At 42.0% G+C, this 24,511-nt stretch overlaps 1 protein-coding gene across 1 annotated transcript; it reads right to left on the bottom strand.

Moving 5' to 3' along the window:
* Positions 1–655: 655 nt before the first annotated feature.
* elovl5 (ELOVL fatty acid elongase 5) lies at positions 656–21,384 on the bottom strand. Its single transcript, XM_084142009.1, has 8 exons — positions 21,330–21,384; positions 18,061–18,125; positions 17,165–17,352; positions 8,387–8,464; positions 7,477–7,648; positions 2,849–2,973; positions 2,219–2,353; positions 656–2,027 (listed from the first exon to the last, which is right to left on the bottom strand). The coding sequence occupies exons 2-8, from the start codon at positions 18,116–18,118 to the stop codon at positions 1,896–1,898; spliced, it is 888 nt and encodes a 295-aa protein (XP_083998135.1). The 5' UTR covers positions 18,119–18,125; positions 21,330–21,384; the 3' UTR covers positions 656–1,895.
* Between the last annotated feature and the right edge of the window lie 3,127 nt (positions 21,385–24,511).

Below are 24,511 nucleotides of genomic sequence, written 5' to 3'. Positions count from 1 at the left end.
ATACAGTGCCTTCAGAAAGTATTCAGACCCCTTGAATTTTTCCACATTTTGTTTACGTTACAGCCTTATTCTAAAATGGATTTTTTTAAAATGATTCCTCAGCAATCTACACACAATACCCCATAATGACAAAGCAAAAACCGCAGCCTGCACCCAAGACAATGCAGGAGTCGCTTCGGTACAAGTCTCTGAATGTCCTTGAGTGGCCCAGCCAGAGCCCGGACTTGAACCCGATCAAACATCTCTGGAGAGACCTGAAAAACCACTTTTCGCTTTGTCATTATGGGGTATTATGTGTAGATTGATGAGGGAAAAAAACAATTTAATCAATTTTAGAATAAGGCTGTAACGTAACAAAATGTGGAAAAAGTGAAGGGGTCTGAATACTTTCCGAATGCACTGTATGTATGTATATGTATGTATGTATGTGTGTGTATATATATATATATATATATATATATATATATATATATATATATATATATATATATATATATATAAAACTATATTAAATATAAACTATATTAAACATGATACAAACAGTTGTAAGTTTAGTTTATAATTGTATTCATTGTTTTCTGCATTCCATGGAGATGAGGTTGAAAATCTAAGCATACAGATGATGACAGTAAAACGGTGACTTTGGGTTCAGAAAGATAATGAGAATATGAGAATGTATGTCATATAATAATAATAATAATAATAATAATAATAATAATAATAAGCCATTTACAAGACGCTGTAATTCAAAGTGACTTACAGTCAAGCGTGCATACATTAATACGGTAATATCATATCGGGCTGAATTCTGAGGGTTGAGTAGACACATTTAACTATTTCAACATGCTTCATCTATTTTTAACACAATCCATGACACGATCAGTGTGATTTTGGCTTTTTGTTGTATAATATGGTGCAATAAAGTAGGTAATAAATATTCCAACTGGGAAAACATTAGATAGAAACTAAATTGCTACTGTAGAGGAATAGTATTGTGCAGTAAGTAGCTAGGGTTCTCATACTCTCAGACACCCAGAACTAAAATCGCATAATTGCGTCAGATGCTCGATTTATGTTACCTGCATCTGTCCACAAGAGATTAGGGCTCTCATAAAATGTCCTTGTATGTAAACTATTGCTACAGCAATAGCAATATCTAAAGCAAGACCTAAAGTAAAAATGTGAATTTATAGTATTTCTCATTCACATAACGTATTGTTCTGATCAGTGCCATTTGATGGCCAAATACTTTTCAAACCTGTTCAACTGATACAGACAATAGACACATCTATTATTGCAACTGGTTTTAAACTATAGCTCTCCTGAGTCATGCATTTACAATGCATACAATGAAGGTGAACCTCTCTAAGGAGAGTTGCCATACTCAATGGATAGAGTTACTCAGTGGACACATTTGACACTGTGACAGCCTTGTCTCTAAGCAAGGGAATCCTAAAAATTGATTTTCCAATCGGGACAAAATCTAGCATGTAGACAAGTGCATACGTTGGGAATTAAAACATAGGAAAACATTGTTATTTCTGTATGGGTCAAGGTTGCTTAAAGCTATGTCCCCACCAGACTGAAGACAGACATAGTTGAAGATGTTGTGCAGCCTTAAGAGGAAGTGGGTCTCTGGGGCTGTGTTGTACTGTATTCCCTCTGCTATGCTTGTTACTTAACTGTAAAGAACTTTGATTCAATATGAATAATAACAGGCTGCGGTGTGCAAAACGTTAGGAATCTCTTTCAGATAAACATGGCTTTTTGTATATTGTGAATAAACTAGCTAGTCTCTTCTAATACATTTCTTCATAAGAAATCCTTCATCTCTCCTAGCAATATTACATACAGTAGATATGTCCTACAGTTAGGATTGTGAGGTTATTCAAGCTTCAGTCTGCCCTCACTTTTCTCTGTGTAATGGTTTCTGTGGGTGTCACCCCATTCGCATGGCCATTCAGTGAATCAACAGAGCCATTGTGATGATACTCCTTCTTTTGTGAAACACTGTGTTTCTTGTAAGTCTAAAAACAGAGGGAAGGAGTCAACACATTAGGATGTGCTCAAAATCAGCAAAACACTACTGTAGACAACAATGCACATTATATTTAACCCTGTCACCACCAGTGTAAAATACTTCACAACACCATAATTAATTGAAATAATAATGTCTAATTAATTAATTAATTAATGCAAGAGTTGTATATTTGCTCACCTGAATGTAGAAGTTTGAGAAAAAGGCAATAAGCGAGGCCATATAGAATATCTGGAAATACAGCCAGCCTCTGGGGAAACCACATGGCCAAAGGACTGCACATATGGTCTGGGACATGGTCAAAAAGAACTGAATCTATAGAGGAATGAAACAAAACTGGAATTCATTGTTTGTAAACTAAGTCAACGTCAATACATACACACACACAAAAACACACAGTATGCATGAATTAATGCCATTGATCCATTGGCCTAAAAAATACCTTAAAAGGATGTGGGTAATGTTGCACTTTCAATCTGTACCAATGGTTCATGTTTTTGTTTCATCTCATGGGGCCTTTGTCACATTCACTAAGACCCTGAAACTGGCTGAGCTATACACTGGAGGGCACAGGAGGCTGGTGGCACCTTAATTGGGTAGAACGGGCTCGTGGTAATGACTGGAGCGGAATCAGTGGAATGGTATCAAATACATCAAACACATGGTTTACAGGTGTTTGATGCCATTCCATGGACTCTGTTCCGGCCATTATTATGAGCCGTCTTCCCCTCAGCAGCCTCCACCGCTGGATGATGACTATGGACGTGAAAGACCATCTCTGAGGTTTGAAACAGGGACATGCAGGCTCACCAGCTGTCCTTGTGTGATGTATTTCTTCCACCATAGATAGGGCCGTATGGCCGGGACAGCAGAGAGCCCATAGTAAGAGTACATCAGGACATGGATGAAGCTGTTGAGGGAGGCACCAAAGTAGGCTGAGGAAAAGACAGGAGAGAGGGGGTGGGTGATTCATCTACAGTACAGTAGCAGGGTCAGAGACATCAGTGAATGACGAAATTACAATTCTTGCTATTCAGTGCCTGTTTTATAATAGTAAGAAATAGCTGTGACAATGGCACACAGTAGAAAGCAGCTGAGGTGTTCATTCTCAGAGAGTCCACTGTAAAACACAGAGAGCTGTTAGACGTAGGTCAGAGGGTCCTATTCTAGGACACAGTGAGAGGGTAAAGCAATTAGGAGGTGAGGGTACAGTATATCACTGAAAAAATACATGCCGTGCAGTCCTGAAATAGCAGTAGGTTCAATTCACACTTGATTCCTTTACCATCTAAAAAACGATCAACTTCACTTGAAAGTATCTCAGTCACAGAATCAATTCAAGAAAACCATGTCCTCTATAACACCTGTATAGCTACTTAAAATAATAACATACCATGTACAGTGGGGAGAACAAGTATTTGATACACTGCCGATTTTGCAGGTTTTCCTACTTACAAAGCATGTACAGTGGGGAAAAAAGTATTTAGTCAGCCACCAATTGTGCAAGTTCTCCCACTTAAAAAGATGAGAGAGGCCTGTAATTTTCATCATAGGTACACGTCAACTATGACAGACAAATTGAGAAAAAAAAATCCAGAAAATCACATTGTAGGATTTTTTATGAATTTTTTTGCAAATTATGGTGGAAAATAAGTATTTGGTCACCTACAAACAAGCAAGATTTCTGGCTCTCACAGACCTGTAACTTCTTCTTTAAGAGGCTCCTCTGTCCTCCACTCGTTACCTGTATTAATGGCACCTCTTTGAACTTGTTATCAGTATAAAAGACACCTGTCCACAACCTCAAACAGTCACACTCCAAACTCCACTATGGCCAAGACCAAAGAGCTGTCAAAGGACACCAGAAACAAAATTGTAGACCTGCACCAGGCTGGGAAGACTGAATCTGCAATAGGTAAGCAGCTTGGTTTGAAGAAATCAACTGTGGGAGCAATTATTAGGAAATGGAAGACATACAAGACCACTGATAATCTCCCTCGATCTGGGGCTCCACGCAAGATCTCACCCCGTGGGGTCAAAATGATCACAAGAACGGTGAGCAAAAATCCCAGAACCACACGGGGGGACCTAGTGAATGACCTGCAGAGAGCTGGGATCAAAGTAACAAAGCCTACCATCAGTAACACACTACGCCGCCAGGGACTCAAATCCTGCAGTGCCAGACGTGTCCCCCTGCTTAAGCCAGTACATGTCCAGGCCCGTCTGAAGTTTGCTAGAGTGCATTTGGATGATCCAGAAGAGGATTGGGAGAATGTCATATGGTCAGATGAAACCAAAATATAACTTTTTGGTAAAAACTAAACTCGTCGTGTTTGGAGGAAAAATAATGCTGAGTTGCATCCAAAGAACACCATACCTACTGTGAAGCATGGGGGTGGAAACATCATGCTTTGGGGCTGTTTTTCTGCAAAGGGACCAGGACGACTGATCCGTGTAAAGGAAAGAATGAATGGGGCCATGTATCGTGAGATTTTGAGTGAAAACCTCCTTCCATCAGCAAGGGCATTGAAGATGAAACGTGGCTGGGTCTTTCAGCATGACAATGATCCCAAACACACCGCACGGGCAACGAAGGAGTGGCTTCGTAAGAAGCATTTCAAGGTCCTGGAGTGGCCTAGCCAGTCTCCAGATCTCAACCCCATACAAAATCTTTGGAGGGAGTTGAAAGTCCGTGTTGCCCAGCGACAGCCCCAAAACATCACTGCTCTAGAGGAGATCTGCATGGAGGAATGGGCCAAAATACCAGCAACAGTGTGTGAAAACCTTGTGAAGACTTACAGAAAACGTTTGACCTGTGTCATTGCCAACAAAGGGTATATAACAAAGTATTGAGAAACTTTTGTTATTGACCAAATACTTATTTTCCACCATAATTTGCAAATAAATTCATAAAAAATCCTACAATGTGATTTTCTGGAGAGAAAAAAATCTCATTTTGTCTGTCATAGTTGACGTGTACCTATGATGAAAATTACAGGCCTCTCTCATCTTTTTAAGTGGGAGAACTTGCACAATTGGTGGCTGACTAAATACTTTTTTTCCGCACTGTAGAGGTCTGTAATTTTTATCATAGGTACACTTCAACTGTGAGAGACGGAATCTAAAACAAAAATCCAGAAAATCACATTGTATGATTTTTAAGTAATTAATTTGCATTCTATTGCATCACATAAGTATTTGATCACCTACCAACCAGTAAGAATTACGGCTCTCACAGACCTGTTAGTTTTTCTTTAAGAAGCCCTCCTGTTCTCCACTCATTACCTGTATTACCTGCACCTGTTTGAACTCGTTACCTGTATAAAAGACACCTGTCCACACACTCAATCAAACAGACTCCAACCTCTCCACAATGGCCAAGACCAGAGAGCTGTGTAAGGACATCAGGGATACAATTGTAGACCTGCACAAGGCTGGGATGGGCTACAGGACAATAGGCAAGCAGCTTGGTGAGAAGGCAACAACTGTTGGCGCAATTATTAGAAAATGGAAGAAGTTCAAGATGACGGTCAATCTCCCTCGGTCTGGGGCTCCATGCAAGATCTCACCTCGTAGGGCATCAATGATCATGAGGAAGGTGAGGGATCAGCCCAGAACTACACGGCAGGACCTGGTCAATGACCTGAAGAGAGCTGGGACCACAGTTTCAAAGAAAACACACTACGCCGTCATGGATTAAAATCCTGCAGCGCACGCAAGGTCCCCCTGCTCAAGCCAGCGCATGTCCAGGCCCGTCTGAAGTTTGCCAATGACCATCTGGATGATCCAGAGGAGGAATGGGAGAAGGTCATGTGGTCTGATGAGACAAAAATAGAGCTTTTTGGTCTAAACTCCACTCGCCGTGTTTGGAGGAAGAAGAAGGATGAGTACAACCCCAAGAACACCATCCCAACCGTGAAGCATGGAGGTGGAAACATCATTCTTTGGGGATGCTTTTCTGCAAAGGGGCCAGGACGACTGCACCGTATTGAGGGGAGGATGGATGGGGCCATGTATCGCGAGATCTTCCCTCAGTAATTGCATTGAAGATGGGTCGTGGCTGGGTCTTCCAGCATGACAACGACCCGAAACACACAGCCAGGGCAACTAAGGAGTGGCTCCGTAAGAAGCATCTCAAGGTCCTGGAGTGGCCTAGCCAGTCTCCAGACCTGAACCCAATAGAAAATCTTTGGAGGGAGCTGAAAGTCCGTATTGCCCAGCGACAGCCCCGAAACCTGAAGGATCTGGAGAAGGTCTGTATGGAGGAGTGGGCCAAAATCCCTGCTGCAGTGTGCGCAAACCTGCTCAAGACCTACAGGAAACGTATGATCTCTGTAATTGCAAACAAAGGTTTCTGTACCAAATATTAAGTTCTGCTTTTCTGATGTATCAAATACTTATGTCATGTAATAAAATGCAAATGAATTACTTAAAAATCATACAATGTGATTTTCTGGATTTTTGTTTTAGATTCCGTCTCTCACAGTTGAAGTGTACCTATGATAAAAATGACAGACCTCTATATGCTTTGTAAGTAGGAAAACCGGCAAAATCGGCAGTGTATCAAATACTTGTTCTCCCCACTGTATATACAGTACACTCTTAGAAAAAAAGGTGCTATCTAGAACCTGAAAGGGTTATTTGGCTGTCCCCATAGTAGAACCCTTTGAACAACCCTTATTGGTTACAGGTAGAACCCTTTTGGTTCCAGGTAAAAAAAACTTTGAGTTCCATGTAAAACCTGTCCACAGAGGGTTCTACCTATTTTTTAAAATATTTTTTTTGTCATTTAGCAGACGCTCTTATCCAGAGCGACTTACAGGAGCAATTAGGGTTAAGTGCCTTGCTCAAGGGCACATCGACAGATTTCTCACCTAGTCGGCTCGGGGATTAGAACCAGCGACCTTTCGGTTACTGGCACTATGCTCTTAACCACTAAGCTACCTGCCGCCCTGAAACCAATAAGGTTTAACCTGGAACCAAAAAGGGTTCTCCTATGGGGACAGCCGAAGAACCCTTTTGGACCCTTTTTTTCTAAGAGTGTAGGCTGCTTGTCCTAGCCTATTTCAGGAATTCAGTAGAAAGGTTCACCTAAGGCTAGGTGGATTTGGCTTTGGTGGTTCTGAATGATTCATTATGTAAACTGCCTTGTTTATTCCACAGTGTTGTGTTTGAACACTCACAGTGACCACAGTGTTGAGGATAGAAAGGGAATGTTGTGTTAGAACACTCACAGTGACCACAGTGTTGAGGATAGAAAGGGAATGTTGTGTTAGAACACTCACAGTGACCACAGTGTTGAGGATAGAAAGGGAATGTTGTGTTAGAACACTCACAGTGACCACAGTGTTGAGGATAGAAAGGGAATGTTGTGTTAGAACACTCACAGTGACCACAGTGTTGAGGATAGAAAGGGAATGTTGTGTTAGAACACTCACAGTGACCACAGGGCACCCAGTTCATGACGAACCACCAGATGTTGAGCATGCTAGCATGGTGGTAGATGTGCAGAAACGTGATCTGATGGTTGTTCTTCCGTAGGATGAAGAAGAAGGTGTCCATAAACTCTATAATCTTGGAGAAGTAGTACCACCACAGCACATGAATGATCTGAGACGAGAAACAAATATAAGAAGAAGAATCACGCTTTCAGGCAATACAATATATTTTCTAGTAGTTCACTTTCCTAGCTTTCAGGCAATACAATATCTTTCCTGCAAGGACATACTCAATGTTCCTCCTGAGAGGAATACATTGCCAGATTTGTATTTTACTTTTTTTTTAATGAGGACTGGCCAGTGCAAATAATTTGACCAAAAAAGTAAAATGTTTTGAGGGACCAAAATTGGTCATCTGCACAGAAATGCCTTTGAAATCTGTATTAAGGACAAAGAGAAAAATACGCTAATTCACTGCTGTGACAGCAGGGACACTTTTACACGTTTTAATCACAGCATAACTGCAATCCAATCGCACATTTCAGTGAGAACAAGTTTCCTCTCAGTGTTCAATGTTCCCAAGGGACATTACAGAGAGTAAATACTGATGACACAGCAGCACAGATTAAATAGACTGGCTGTCTGACCCTGTGGCTTATCTGTTAGGATTTGCAGGTACTGTCTGACATAAATTGAACCAGTAGAATTGGAAGCCACCAGGACAAACATAGTTGAAGAGAATGAACAGAATGAGTGAAAGGGTGAAGTCAAGCTGGTGTCTGGTGACAATGCATTTTTTAAACCGCATATACAGTCCATATTTTGAACCTAACACAGATTGTTCACTTATATAGAATTGAATATAAAACAGAGGGGTGATGTATAGTGATATTGAGTAAGACCGTCTTACCTTGGTATCTGTTTCTCCTGCACTATGTGTGTCTTGGCAGTAGAAGTTATAACCCCCGTGCCACACAGCAGACACCATCTGGAGACAGACCATAAGGTGATGTAGAAACACATAGATTGTCAAGTCTTTGACATCTTCAAACAACTTTAAATCACCCAAATACTGCACTGCCCTTGTAATATCACATTTATTTCATTATTGTATTGCAAGTGTCACAAGATCCAAATTGAAAAACACTTGCAACATCAATTTGCTTTCTCCACCCAAAAGCTGAGTGTAGAACTGTTAGAATTTACATTGGCATTTAGGATGCTAGCTTCATATACTTGCTGCAGGAGTGGAAAGAGGAAGTAGTGAACAATATTATATCCCAGAGTCTCGTCATCTCCATTTAGTCTCCTTTACCAGAGAGAATATCAGTATCCTTTTTGTTGCCACTGCAACATTGGATCCCTGTATTGTTTGTTTTTGAGCAGGCCAGTGTTCACACATTTAGTCTAATTTGGGATGGATGGAAATAACTCTGCCTTTATCCACCACTGCCTTGAATAACTGACAAAAACAAGGATTTAAATATAAAGCATCTAAAGACATACCAAGATTCAGGTTCAGCTTCATGTCACGCCCTGGCTCTGGGGACTATGTTATGTTGAGCCAGGGTGTGTGATTCTATGTTTGTATATCTATGTTGGCCTGAGTGACTCCCAATCAGAGGCAACGAGTGTCAGCTGGTTGTCTCTGATTGGGAGCCATATTTAACTGTCTGTCTTTTCACTTTGTGTTGTGGTTTCTTGTTCCGTGTTGGTTTGTTTATGTAACCAAGGACGTCACGTTTCGTTGTTTTGATCGTGTGATCATTCGTATAATAAATATGTTTGCTTTCAACGCTGCGCCTTGGTCCGCTTCCTGTAACGATCGTGACAGAAGAAACCACCATAACAGGACCAAGCAGCGTGAAGAAGAGAGAGGATGGACTTGGGAGCAGTGGAGTAGGAGTCTCGACTGGGCCAAGCCAAGAGAAGAGGAGAGAGGTTGGACTTTGGAGCAGTGGGGTGAGAGTCTGGCGAGAACGATGGAGGCCTGGCCCACGGGGAGGAGAGACCCCCAGAAATTTTTTAGGGGGGGGCTCACGACGTCGGGGCAGCAGGAGGCCGCGATAGAGCGGTCCAGCGGGTTGGCGGAAGAGGCCGCCAGGTTACGGGAGTCACTGGTCACCAGGGGGAAGGAGGTTGTAGAGGCACGGCGAGAGGTACTGGCGTGTGTTGCCAGTCCGGTCCGGCCTGTTCCTGATCCCCACGTAGGGCCAGTGGTGTGTGTTCCCAGTACGGTCCGGCCTGTTCCTGCCACTCCCACCAAGTCTGTGGTGCGCGTCGCCAGCCCAGTCCGGCCCATCCAAGCTCCCCGCACCAAGTCTGTGGTGCGCGTCACCAGCCCAGTCCGGCCCATTCCTGCTCCCCGCACCAAGTCTGTGGTGCGTTTCGTCAGCCCTGTCCGGCCCATTCCTGCTCCCCGCACCAAGTCTGTGGTGCGTTTCGTCAGCCCTGTCCGGCCCGTTCCTGCTCTCCGCACCAAGTCTGTGGTGCGCGTCGCCAGCCCAGTCCGGCCCATCCAAGCTCCCCGCACCAAGTCAGTGGTGCGCGTCGTCAGCCCGGTCCGGCTCATTCCTGCTCCCCGCACCAAGTCAGGGGTGCGCTTCGTCAGCCCGGTCCGGCCCATTCCTGCTCCCCGCGCCAAGGCAGTGGTGCGCTTCGTCAGCCCGGTCCGGCCCATTCCTTTACCCCGCACCAAGGCAGTGGTGCGCTTCGTCAGCCCGGCTCGGCCCGTTCCTGCTCCCCGCACCAAGTCAGTGGTGTGCTTCGTCAGCCCAGTCCGGCCTGTCCCTGCTCCACGCACCAAGCCTACGGTGTGCGTCGTCAGCCTGGTAAGGCCCGTTCCTCCTCCACGCACCAAGCCAGGGGTGCGCGTCGTCAGTCCAGCACAACCCGTGCCTGGGTCATGTCCGGAGCCGGATCCGCCGCCGAGGCGGAGTGCCCACCCGGTCCCTCCCCTGTTGTGGTTGTTTGGCGCGGTCGGAGTCCGCGCCTTTGGGGGGGGGTACTGTCACGCCCTGGCTCTGGGGACTATGTTATGTTGAGCCAGGGTGTGTGATTCTATGTTTGTATATCTATGTTGGCCTGAGTGACTCCCAATCAGAGGCAACGAGTGTCAGCTGGTTGTCTCTGATTGGGAGCCATATTTAACTGTCTGTCTTTTCACTTCGTGTTGTGGTTTCTTGTTCCGTGTTGGTTTGTTTATGTAACCAAGGACGTCACGTTTCGTTGTTTTGATCGTGTGATCATTCGTATAATAAATATGTTTGCTTTCAACGCTGCGCCTTGGTCCGCTTCCTGTAACGATCGTGACACTTCAAGTGTTTTGTGCTCAATATGACCTCATCAAACTCAGAGCAGAACCCATTGGTCAGAATTGCCCCCCTTGTTATGTTCTACTGAATAAAACATGATTCTGAGGAACATTAAGCTTTCCCACAGGACTTTAGTGCATTTGGCTCAAGAACAGGACGATAAAAAAGCAGGGCAAAGCAGGGATCTAATTACGTTGATGACTTCGAGGCATACAGTGGCATTATCCGATGATTGTGGCATCAGGAGAGTGACAGCCCTGCATGTGCCCATGGGGATGAAAACAGAACAGGGACAGGCCTGGGATTGGCAGATGTTGTGATCCACTACTCAACTGGGTAATCCCGAACATGCAGAGGACTCATCGAATAACAACACAAAAGTCTCTACACAGAGAGTGTCTAATCATTCAACAATGCCACTGTCATGCCTGTTGTTGTTGTTAGAAATGTGATGCTGCATGGACACGTTTACTGTATTAGCAACATGATTATTCACAACAATATACTGCATACTAGGCTATTTGAGTTATAATACCCTATTTATTACTAATACACTAGTACTAAATCTTCTTTATTCTTAATTCAAAACAAAGGAAATATGGGGTAAATGTCCATATAGATTTGGGTGGAACAGTGCTGATTCGTGATATTAGTGAAGACCCACTTTCCTGCAGAAGAAACTGTTTTAATTAGCTTAAGAGCCAGCGCATTCCAATCAATATTGACTATCTAAAATGCAGAGTGAGCTCAGGATCTGTTTCTAAACCTAAAGCCTTTATTGTGTCCAGTTTGCATCCATGGTAACTTAACGAACCTACAAACCTATCAGGCCTATGCCCTTGGTTATTTTGCTATTCAGTATGGCTATTTAAAACACATCTTAAATCAAACCACACCTATAACATTGTGAAAATGCAATTTCTTTAAGTGCCGTAGACAGGTGATAACGGCTAGCAATTGCTTTGTACTGATTTACACAGCATGGGCACAGCCAATCTTTTGAGGGGTTATGCAATGCAGACCGAATTGAGCCAGTTTGGCCAGGGTGGTGAGAATAGAAGACTTAAGACTTACACGTGCATGGAGAACAGACTTTGTCCCTCATCGTCAGTATAACTACCTCATTACATTTAGAGGATGTCATATTACACCATGTATATTACACTATGTTGAAATATTTACTACCACACAGAAAGCATCGGCAGCTCACCCTCCCTCCCGTTTCATTACACTATAGGGATAATTAGGGATAATGCTATCAACTACTAGCATAGCCATCCAATGAGGATACAGACAGTACATCAGTATATACACTACCGTTCAAAGGTTTGGGGTCACTTAGAAATGTCCTTGTTTTCGAAAGAAGAGCACTTTTTTTGTCCATTAAAATAACATCAGATTTATCAGAAATACAGTGTAGACATTGTTAATGTTGTAAATGGCTATTGTAGCTGGAAACTGCTGATTTTTAATGGAATATCTACATAGGCGTACAGAGGCCCATTATCAGCAACCATCAGTCCTGTGTTCCAATGGCACGTTGTGTTTGCTAATCCAAGTTTATAATTTTAAAAGGATAATTGATCATTAGAAAACCCTTTTGCAATTATGTTAGCACAGCTGAAAACTGTTGTGCTGATTAAAGAAGCAATAAAACTGGCCTTCTTGAGACTAGTTGAGTATCTGGAGCATCAGCAATTGTGGGTTCGATTACAGGCTCAAAATGGCCAGAAACAAAGAACTTTCTTCTGAAACTTGTGAGTCTATTCTTGTTCTGAGAAATGAAGGCTATTCCATGCGAGAAATTGCCAAGAAACTGAAGATCTCGTACAACGCTGTGTACTACTCCCTTTACAGAACAGCGCAAACTGTCTCTAACCAGAATAGAAAGAGGAGTGGGAGGCCCCGGTGCACAACTGAGCAAGAAGACAAATACATTAGAGTGTCTAGTTTGAGAAACAGACGCCTCACAGGTCCTCAACTGGCAGCTTCATTAAATAGTACCCGCAAAACACCAGTCTCAACGTCAACAGTGAAGAGGCGACTTCGGGATGCTGACCTTCTAGGCAGAGTTGCAAAGAAAAAGCCATATCTCAGACTGGACAATAAAAAGAAAAGATTAAGATGGGCAAAAGAACACAGACACTGGACAGAGAAAGATTGGAAATAAATGTTATGAACAGACGAATCGAAGTTTGAGGTATTCGGATCACAAAGAAGAACATTTGTGAGATGCAGACCAAATTAAAAGATGCTGGAGGAGTGCTTAATGCCATCTGTCAAGCATGGTGGAGGCAATGTGATGGTCTGGGGGTGCATTGTTGGTGGTAAAGTGGGAGATTTGTACAGGGTAAAAGGGATCTTGAAGAAGGAAGGCTATCACTCCATTTTGCAATGCCATGCCATACCCTGTGGACGGCGCTTGATTGGAGCCAATTTCCTCCTATAACAGGACAATGACCCAAAGCACAGCTCCAAACTATGCTATTTAGGGAAGAAGCAGTCAGCTGGTATTCTGTCTATAATGGAGTGGCCAGCACAGTCACCGGATCTCAACCCTATTGAGCTGTTGTGGGAGCAGCTTGACCATATGGTACGTAAGAAGTGCCCATCAAGCCAATCCAACTTGTGGGAGGTGCTTCAGGAAGCATGGGGTGAAATCTCTTCAGATTACCTCAACAAATTGACAACTAGAATGCCAAAGGTCTGCAAGGCTGTAATTGATGCAAATGGAGGATTCTTTGACGAAAGCAAAGTTTGAAGGACACAATAATTTTTAACCTTGTCAATGACTACATTTCCTATTCATGTTGCTATATTTCCTATTCAAACTCATTTAATGTATGCTTTAATGGAAAACAAGGACATTTCTAAGTGACCCCAAACTTTTGAACCGTAGTGTACTACTGGTCAAAAGTTTTAGAACACCTACTCATTCAAGGTATTTTCTTTATTTTTTACATTTTCTACATTGTAGAATAATAGTGAAGTCATCAAAACTATGAAATAACACATATGGAATCATGTAGTAACCAAAAAAGTGTTAAACAAATCCAAATATATTTTATATTTGAGATTCTTCAAAGTAGCCACCCTTTGCCTTGATGACACCTTTAGACACTCTTGGCATTCTCTCAACCAGATGCATGAGGTAGTCACCTGGATTGCATTTCAATTAACAGGTGTGCCTTGTTAAAAGTTAATTTGTGGAATTTCTTTCCTTCTTAATGCGTTTGAGCCAATCAGTTGTGTTGTGACAAGGTATACAGAAGATAGCCCTATTTGGTAAAAGACCAAGTCCATATTATGGCAAGAACAGCTCAAATAAGCAAAGAGAAACGACAGTCCATCATTACTTTAAGACATGAATGTCAGTCAATACGGAAAATGTGAAGAACTTTGAAAGTTTCTTCAAGTGCAGTCGCAAAAACCATCAAGCGCTATGATGAAACTGGCTCTCATGAGGACCGCCACAGGAAAGGAAGACCCAGAGTTAACTCTGATGCAGAGGATAAGTTCATTAAAGTTACCAGCCTCAGAAATTGCAGCCCAAATAAGTGCTTCACAGAGATCAAGTAACAGACACATCTCTCATGGAGGAGGAGGTGTGATGGTATGGGGGTGCTTTGCTGGTAACACTGTCTGTGATTTATTTAGAATTCAAGGCACACGTAACCAGCATGGCTACCACAGCATTCTGAAGCGATACGCCATCCCATCTGGTTTGGGCATAGTGGGACAATCATTTGTTTTTCAACAGGACAATGACCCAACACACCTCCAGGCTGTGTAAGGAATGTAAGGGCTACTTGACCAAGAAGGAAAGTGATGGAGTGCTGCATCAGATGACCTGGCCTCCACAATCCCCCGACATCAACCCAATTGAGATGGTTTGGGATGAGTTGGACCGCAGAGTGAAGGAAAAGCAGCGAACAAGTGCTCAGCTTATTTGGGTACTCCTTCAAGACTGTTGCACTGTTGGAAAAGCATTCCAGGTGAAGCTGGTTGAGAGAATGCCAAGAGTGTGCAAAGCTGTCATCGAGGCAAAGGGTAGCTACTTTGAAGAGTCTCAAATATAAAATATATTTTTTGGCTACTACATGATTCCATATGTGTTATTTCATTGTTTTGATGTCTTCACTATTATTCTACAATGTAGAAAATAGTAAAAATAAAGAAAAACCCTTGAATGAGTAGGTGTGTCCAAACGTTTGACTGGTACTGTACAGTGAGGGAAAAAAGTATTTGAACCCCTGCTGATTTTGTACGTTTGCCCACTGACAAAGACATGATCAGTCTATAATTTTAATGGTAGGTTTATTTGAACAGTGAGAGACAGAATAACAACAACAAAATCCAGAAAAACGCATGTCAAAAATGTTATAAATTGATTTGCATTTTAATGAGGGAAATAAGTATTTGACCCCTCTGCAAAACATGACTTAGTACCTGGTGGCAAAACCCTTGTTGGCAATCACAGAGGTCAGACATTTCTTGTAGTTGGCCACCAGGTTTGCACACATCTCAGGAGGGATTTTGTCCCACTCTTTGCAGATCTTCTCCAAGTCATTAAGGTTTTGAGGCTGACGTTTGGCAACTCGAACCTTCAGCTCCCTCCACAGATTTTGTATGGGATTAAGGTCTGGAGACTGGCTAGGCCACTCCAGGACCTTAATGTGCTTCTTCTTGAGCCACCCCTTTGTTGCCTTGGCCGTGTGTTTTGAGTCATTGTCATGCTGGAATACCCATCCACGACCCATTTTCAATGCCCTGGCTGAGGGAAGGAGGTTCTCACCCAAGATTTGACGGTACATGGCCCCGTCCATCGTCCCTTTGATGCGGTGAAGTTGTCCTGTCCCCTTAGCAGAAAAAAACACCAAAGCATAATGTTTCCACCTCCATGTTTGACGGTGGGGATGGTGTTCTTGGGGTCATAGGCAGCATTCCTCCTCCTCCAAACACGGTGAGTTGAGTTGATGCCAAAGACCTAAATTTTGGTCTCATCTGACCACAACACTTTCACCCAGTTCTCCTCTGAATCATTCAGATGTTCATTGGCAAACTTCAGACGGGCCTGTATATGTGCTTTCTTGAGCAGGGGGACCTTGCGGGCGCTGCAGGATTACAGTCCTTCGCGACGTAGTGTGTTACCAATTGTTTTCTTGGTGACTATGTTCCCAGCTTCCTTGAAATCATTGACAAGATCCTCCAGTGTAGTTCTGGGCTGATTCCTCACCGTTCTCATTATCAATGCAACTCCACGAGGTGAGATCTTGCATGGAGCCCCAGGCCGAGGGAGATTGACAGTTCTTTTGTGTTTCTTCCATTTGCGAATAATCGCACCAACTGTTGTCACCTTCTCACCAAGCTGCTTGGCGATGGTCTTGTAGCCCATTCCAGCCTTGTGTAGGTCTACAATATTGTCCCTGACATCCTTGGAGAGCTCTTTGGTCTTGGCCATGGTGGAGAGTTTGGAATCTGATTGATTGCTTCTGTGGACAGGTGTCTTTTATACAGGTAACAAGCTGAGATTAGGAGCACTCCCTTTAAGAGTGTGCTCCTAATCTCAGCTCGTTACCTGTATAAAAGACACCTGGGAGCCAGACATCTTTTCTGATTGAGAGGGGGTCAAATACTTATTTCCCTCATTAAAATGCAAATCAATTTATAACATTTTTAACATGCGTTTTTCTGGATTTTGTTGTTGTTATTCTGTCTGACTGTTCAAATAAACCTACCATTAAAATTATAGACTGATCATTTCTTTGTCAGTGGGCAAACGTACAAAATCAGCAGGGGATCAAATACTTTTTTCCCTCACTGTATATAACACTATGTTGACATATTTACTACCACAACTGATTACACTACAGAAAGCATTGGCAGCTCACCCTCCCTCCCGTTTCATTACACTATAGGGATAATTAGGGATAATGCTATCAACTACTAGCATAGCCATCCACTGAGGATACAGACAGTACATCAATATATACTGTCAACCATTTCAGAATTAGAAGTCGCAACTTCAAACATTCTAATAATAATAGCAGGTTTTCAGAAAACAATTGAGGGCTGTGTTGACATTGGGTGAGAGATTTGTTTGTGTTAACAATGATCCTGTCAGAGACCAGCTGTGCCCCACTCACTCCCTCACAGCATTGTGTCCCGGGGTGGCTTCAGTGCAAGACGGCATTTGTGTCTAATCCGAATCAAAGATCACAGTTTCCCTCATCCTCACAGAATCCTTCAGCAAAATAAAATGGTCCTTTAGCCACATCTATCAGTCACCCGATCCTCTCTCTTCCCCTCATCCACCTGCAGCGTTGCATTGCGATGACACCAACACCACCTTCAGGTGTAGCCTGCCTGCCTACCTCATAGAACATATAGAAGGACAAGATCGTGAGGCCCAGATTGTAGAGCACCAGGAGGCCCTGGCAAGACACCGGCTGTCTGTGTCTCATGTACTTGGGTCCCACCCATACGATCAGCAGGTACATGAGTGTTAGTGTAAAGGTTGGAGGGTAGTTGTCTAGCAGCAGCCATCCCTGTATCCGCTCATCTGAAATACAAGAGAACAGCCTCGTATTACAATATACAGTAGAATGTTCCCTTTTTCCTGAACATTATTCCCACATTTACTGTATCCCCTGAACCAGGGAGATAGCACTGAGCGTAGAGAGTGGTACAGATGTAGGATCTTAATTTGACCTATGTAGGATCTTAATTTGACCTATGTTGTTCACAGCAAAATAATCCTGCAGCAACAGGATTTGAACTGTTTAGTCCATAATGTTGTTTGATCGGTGGTTAGGTTATTAGCTGGCCAAAAGTAGGCTACATGAAAAGTGCAATACTGTTAATATAACTGTTTGTTAGTGTGGGTTTTTAGTGAATTGATGTAAATCACAAAGCTCATCAACAACAGAAAAGTGATCAAATTAAGATCCTACATCTGTAGCTACACTGCAGGGCGGGCATATTGGTTGGAGAGGGCAAGAGGACACAACACAGTTTGAATGAGAATTGGCAGTGACTACCGAAGCATGTTTGTTTAACTCCTGGAAAGGTTATGCTAGAATCATGGAGGTGCAAACAGACCTGGTGCATTCCACTGCAGGACCATGTATTAACACAATGCAAACATTTTGTGAGGAGATATATGGTGATAAATCATTTTATGTCAATAGTCCATAACTAAGCATTGATTCATATGATAATTCTTATACTGTAATTTAATATACAGTAATGAAACAGTAATAACACTTACCTCTGGGACCCATCCATGAGTCTATGTACGTGTTTAGTTTATGATTAAAAGCCTCCATTTCCAACCTGAACAGACAGATGAGAGAGTACCTACAGTCACACATTGCAGCTTATCACCAGCCATAGTTATACACTCTGATAGACTGAAATGTATGGTAAACTACTACCACTTAGGTCAGGGATCATCAACTAGATTCAGCCACGGGCCGATGTTTTTCTTGAGCGGATGGTCAGGGGGCCGGAACATAATTACAAATAATTTGTCAAGTGCAAATTGACCGCAAGAAGCCCAAACAGATATAATATTTAAAAATATAATAATTTCAAACCTTGTTTACATTTGTATACGATCAAATACTGTATATCTCTCCATTATAAATGGGAATATTTTGGAACAGATTTCCAAAATTAAAATCATTTGGAGATGATTTGCTGGTGTTTTTACAGTCTTTTATGCCCAACAATAAAATAATAAAAAATATATATATTTATACAGTACCAGTCAAATGTGTGGACACACCTACTCATTCAAGGGTTTGTCTTCATTTGTACTATTTTCTACATTGTAGAGTAATACTGCCCTACCAAGCAAAAAGACAGTAACTGCTCATTTGGTTGAAAATGAGTTAATGTCATATTTGCTACATTAAATACATGCTTAATCATGTCGACAAGTATCCTGCCTCTATTGTATTGTGTTTTGGAGAAAATGGGGGTCATGTTAGCAGTAACCATATAAGGTTAGTGTGAAACCAAGGTAAATAAAAGCAATTTTTCTCAGTTCCACGCTATGAGCAGTTACTACCTTTTTGCTTGGTAGGGCAGAATAGTGAAGAAATCACAACTATGAAATAACACATATGGAATCATGTAGTAACCAAAAAAGTGTTAAACAAATCAAAATATATTTTATATTTGAGATTCTTCAAAGTAGCCACCCTTTGCCTTGATGACAACTTTGCACACTCTTGGCATTCTCTCAACCAGCTTCATGAGGTAGTCACCTGGAATGCATTTCAATTAACAGGTGTGCCTTGATATAAGTTAATTTGTGGAATTTCTTTCCTTCTTAATGCGATTGAGCCAATCAGTTGTGTTGTGACAAGTAGGGGTGGTATACAGAAGATAGCCCTATTTGGTAAAAGACCAAGTCCATATTATGGCAAGAACAGCTCAAATAAGCAAAGAGAAACGACAGTCCATCATTACTTTAAGACATGAAGATCAGTCAATCCGGAAAATGTCAAGAACTTTGAACGTTTCTTCAAGTGCAGTCGCAAAAACCATCAAGCGCTATAATGAAACTGGCTTTCATGAGGACCGCCACAGGAAATGAAGACCCCGAGTTACCTCTGCTGCAGAGGATAAGGTGGTCCTCTGTAGCTCAGCTGGTAGAGCACGGCGCTTGTAACGCCAAGGTAGTGGGTTTGATCCCCGGGACCACCCATGCACAAAAATGTATGCACGCATGACTGTAAGTCGCTTTGGATAAAAGCGTCTGCTAAATGGCATATTATTATTATTATTATAAGTTCATTAGAGTTACCAGCCACAGAAATTGCAGCCCAAATAAATGCTACACAGAGTTCAAGGGGTGCCTTGCTGGTGACACTGTCAGGTGACTTATTTAGAATTCAAGGCACACTTAACCAGCATGGCTACCCCAGCATTCTGCAGCGATACACCATCCCATCTGGTTTGGGCTTAGTGGGACTATCATTTGTTTTTCAACAGGACAAGGAACAACACACCTCCAGGCTGTGTAAGGGCTATTTGACCAAGAAGGAGAGTGATGGAGTGCTGCATCAGATGACCTGGCCTCCACAATCCCCCGACCTCAACCCAATTGATATGGTTTGGGATGAGTCGGACCGCAGAGTGAAGGAAAAGCAGCCAATAAGTGCTCAGCATATGTGGGAACTCCTTCAAGACTGTTGGAAAATCATTCCAGGTGAAGCTGGTTGAGAGAATGCCAAGAGTGTGCAAAGCTGTCATCAAGGCAAAGGGTGGCTACTTTAAAGAATCTCAAATAGACATTATTTTTTGATTTGTTTAACACTTTTTGATTCCATATGTGTTATTTCATAGTTTTGATGTCTTCACTATTATTCTACAATGTAGAAAATAGTTAAAATAAAGAAAAACCCTTGAATGAGTAGGTGTGTCCAAACTTTTGACTGGTACTGTATGTCTGTTTAATTATACATAGCAGCTGAAGGGAAATCATAGCTTGGTTCATTGTAGCAGAGGTACGATCATTTGTCACGATGACTTCACAATAAAACCACTTTCGGACTGAAAGAACACGCAAAGATGCCTGTCTACTTACAGCTTAGGCAAGCTATAAAGTCCATTCAGAAGGTTAAGGCTTGAGCGATAATCCTTACTATTGGCTCAATGCAATAGTTAATTCCAGTTAATTACGAATGTAAACAAAATTATAATTCCAAATGTTCCTCATGGAAAACCATTGAAGAGAATTAGAATTAGAATGTCAGTGTACCTCCTGAATTGACTGGAATTGAAATGGAATTGACCCCACACATGTTAAGAACGCTTTGATATTTTTAAGCATTCAGATATTTCCTTTATAATTATTATGTAGCTGCTCAAGCAGTCCCAAACGCACAGAAATACAAACATAAAACATTTACATTATTCTTGCAAGATAACGTATGGGTCAATAGAGGTCTATAACTTCTCTCTTTATTGTTAGTGATGACTTGTAGTTATAACCGACTTGTCTCAAAATGTTGTCGGTTGATCAGATCTAACCACTACCTAAACATGTCGTTAAAGTTTTCTAATAAAAACAAAGCAAAAAAACTAAAAAGAGAGAGAGCATCATAGCCAAATAGCGCTATAACTTATTATATATAGCAGGCAAGTTAGATAGCCTATGGCTGCTGTGCTGGATCAGGATGCAGGCTACCATAGCCTATCACTAGGCTACTGTCTAAGTTTAGTCTTGTAGACAAATCCTATATTACAATAATGTCTAAATCATCAGCCCAACTCTTATCGCACACATATCTCAAACAGCAATCGCAATCGTTCGCATCACAGAGGTCACCGATTCAGCATCAATTGTTTTACATAGCCTACATAAATGATCTAGCTAGCGAGACATGAAATAGTATGAAATCGCTGCTAAAAGTAGATTATCAAGTATATCAATTACGTATGCTAAATACTGTTATAGCATTTCCACAACTCAATGAAAACTAAGAATATCTTATTTCCAACCACATTCTAGCTCATAAAACGTACCTCTGGAGGATGCGTAATCTTGGCTGCCCGGGTCCCAAAGCACAAATGTGCAGCCTCGTCGGTCAGTGGAAACAGCGGGAGAAACACATGAACTCAGTCTACATGGCAAATTGTCCTGAGCGTCATAAGTGACGAGATCTAGCTATTAGGCTATCATCTTCATATGGTAGATAATTGGCTATCAGCCCGCCTAACGGCCTACAGGAAAGCACATTGGCAGTTATCATCACCCAGAAGATGATTTGACCGTCTGCTGATGTTGGCGTCCCACATAAACTAGGTTTCCATTCAATTGGCGACAGATTTTCATTTGAATATTCCAAAATCGGCATAAAGAAAATATGGGCATGTTCCTACCAGTGGTGTTTCCACCAAACCGACTTGTTGTGGATAAAAATCAGTGCGTGATGACATAGTGCACACAAAATGTACTTTTTTCTCTTAAATTCAATGTGTTTATAGCATTTTTGATTGTTTTGTCACAAAACCTCTTGCATTAAATAGCAAATGTGCTAGCCTACTCTGGTCTTGGCATGTGCGCTCTAGCCAACAGCTGGCAGATACAGCGCGGGTAGGCTGTGCCGGTAGCTACATAATGAGATTATTATGGATAAGAGCGTGAATATTTATATTTGTCAAACCACAGTCAAGAATCGATCATCATGTCACCAGATTAAGACCCTCGATATTTATTGGAAATGAGCATCAAGCTCATCAGCGTGCACTGTCTCCACCCTGTGAAGTTTAGCATTATTTCATCTGTAGGCAAGCTTTTAATGCACAACTGCGCATTTGCGTATGCCAAAGAGCTATTATCGTATCTGAAGATTATGCCTTTGTTAAATGTTTTTCATGACGAAATGGAATGTTGGTTGTTCAGGCCAAAGGGGGGATGTTTTATGATGTTATTTGAAATGTGCCGCTTGGAGGGTGACGCCCGAGGGGAGACTGGTGATTGGCCAGAAGAAGGGGAGTAGCCCCTCCCTTTGTATTGTTTATAAATAGGGGGTAAACGATTAGACGGCAGAACGGCCATAGCAATCTGGGAGCCGTTCTCCGGACATCGCGAGTCTGTATCTATGCTGTAAATTCGTGATTTTAATAAAAGCCTCTAACACGATGCAGCATGGCGAACTCTTTGTTGACAAGCAATAATTGCCACCATTCATCATATACGACATAATGGCGCCCAACGTGGGGCTGGCTTTTGCGTCTCTTCCTTGTTTCAGTCAACCGCCGGCCTAACTCTCTCTGAGGGGAAAAAAAGGGTGAGTGTTCTTACCGCTTCGGAGGTTGTTAGATTGGATATGACTTGTGTACATTGAAGAGATGTTCCATTATAACCTGGCCTCAGGTGGCGTTGGTGCTGGTCGACTGGAGTCGGCTAAAATGTGATTTCATTGGTAACTATAGACAATGATAATTTAGAGTGAGACATTTATATTTCATTGGTAACTATGGGCAATGACAAATTTAGAGCAAAAGGAACGGTATAATTGCGATGATTTCATTGGTAACGCGTGACAATGATTGGTAAATTATTTCATTGGTAACTATGGTCAATGGTTGGTAAATTCAGATATGCGCATTCTTTAGAGCATTGCAGGTTTAGATAAGCCCTCGTGACGAGGCGACCACAGGGTGGGCCAAAATCCTGGACATGCATTATGAGTGTTCAGGTTCAGTCTGGGACTGGGGGTTGGTGGGACATTTCTTGGGGATGGCTTACTCAACTTCTGTTCGACGGGATAGTTGCATTGGGGGGGATCGCTCACTGAAATAGCCATACCCACGGCAGAATAAATTTAGGGCAAACGAAACAGTACTCAATTAAAGGAACGCAATGCTGGGTTTTGTTACATGTTGTAGGAAGCAGTTAGCAATGGCTAACTGCTAAATGCTAAGTGTGTTGTGTGCTACATGATAACTGTAACCTAAGAGGTCCACTGCGATGGATTCAAGCCTCTTAAACTTGTTTGTATGTGGTGGAACTGAAAGTTCTACGCAAATGTGAGCTCTGTTATGTGTAATTGTGTGAGTATAAGGTATAAAATAGTGACGCTGTAGCGTAACGCTATCGTTCTGTTGTGTGGTAAGCATGGGTTTTTGAATGGATGTGCGCATGCGTTTAATTTTGCGATACTACCCGACAAAAAGGGGGAGTTTATGACACGAGATTAGGACACGTGTTGATTTTACGGGGCTAAAAACTACGAAATGAGGTTGGGCTAAGCCTACAAAACAAAATGGTGGCTTAAGGTCATAGGTCCCATTTGGCGTTACCCTGCAAGGGAAGACAGACAGAGGATGAATTTTAACACGATGATTCTAGTTTAAACTGCGATTGGTTAAAGATGAAACTTGTTTTGTAGCCTATTGAATTTATAAATTAGATATATGGTAGCGGATTATAATACATTTAATTAAATAATTAAATAACGGATTAAAATAAAAAAAAAGGTTTTTGAGCGATCTATTTAATTCTGAGTTTAGTCTTAGAGTGAATAATGTAGAACGAACGAATATTGGATGGTTGGAAATACTCAGTGATTGCATTAACTGCTGAAATCGTGTGGGTGTCTATGTTTTTGTGAAATATGAGAGGAACATGGAACGGCGAGACGAGAGAGAGAGAAGGGGCTGACGTGTGCGTCACGTGACAAGGTGTGACGAGGCAGACGAGAGGATCAGATCAGGCTAGTACACAAAATCATCCTAACAAGATATGTGATGTTATGACCATTTCGCATAGGCGTGGCAAACTGATTCATTAAAAATTGCATTTTGGAAGCTGTGTATCACTGGGGTTTAATTACAGATGTGTTGGGAATCCAGGATGGATTGAGGATTCTTCTGTAAATTTATGATAATTAGAGCTAATAGAGCAAGGGTTTATGGGGATTGTAGTATTGAAGGGTTAGAGGCTTTGTTTTTGGGATTGCTTTGAAGTTGACTAATTTACTTGCATTTGATGGGTTGTGGTAATATACTCAACACTAATGGATAAGTTGGTGACATAGGATATAGGAATAAAAATTGGGTTTAATTATTCAGGATTTATTTGGAGTTGTTAGGGTTATATTAATAATTACAGGGGGGAAGTCTATATAACTTATACAGTCTAGAATAAGATAGTTCACAATAAAGGAATATAAAAGGGTGTTACAATGGGAAAAAATATC

This window comes from Coregonus lavaretus (genome assembly GCF_964263955.1).
Source record: "Coregonus lavaretus genome assembly, chromosome: 25".
Taxonomy (NCBI): Eukaryota; Metazoa; Chordata; class Actinopteri; order Salmoniformes; family Salmonidae; genus Coregonus; species Coregonus lavaretus.
The sequence above is the reverse complement of the archived record's forward strand: the minus strand, read 5'-3'. Positions and strand labels throughout refer to the sequence as shown.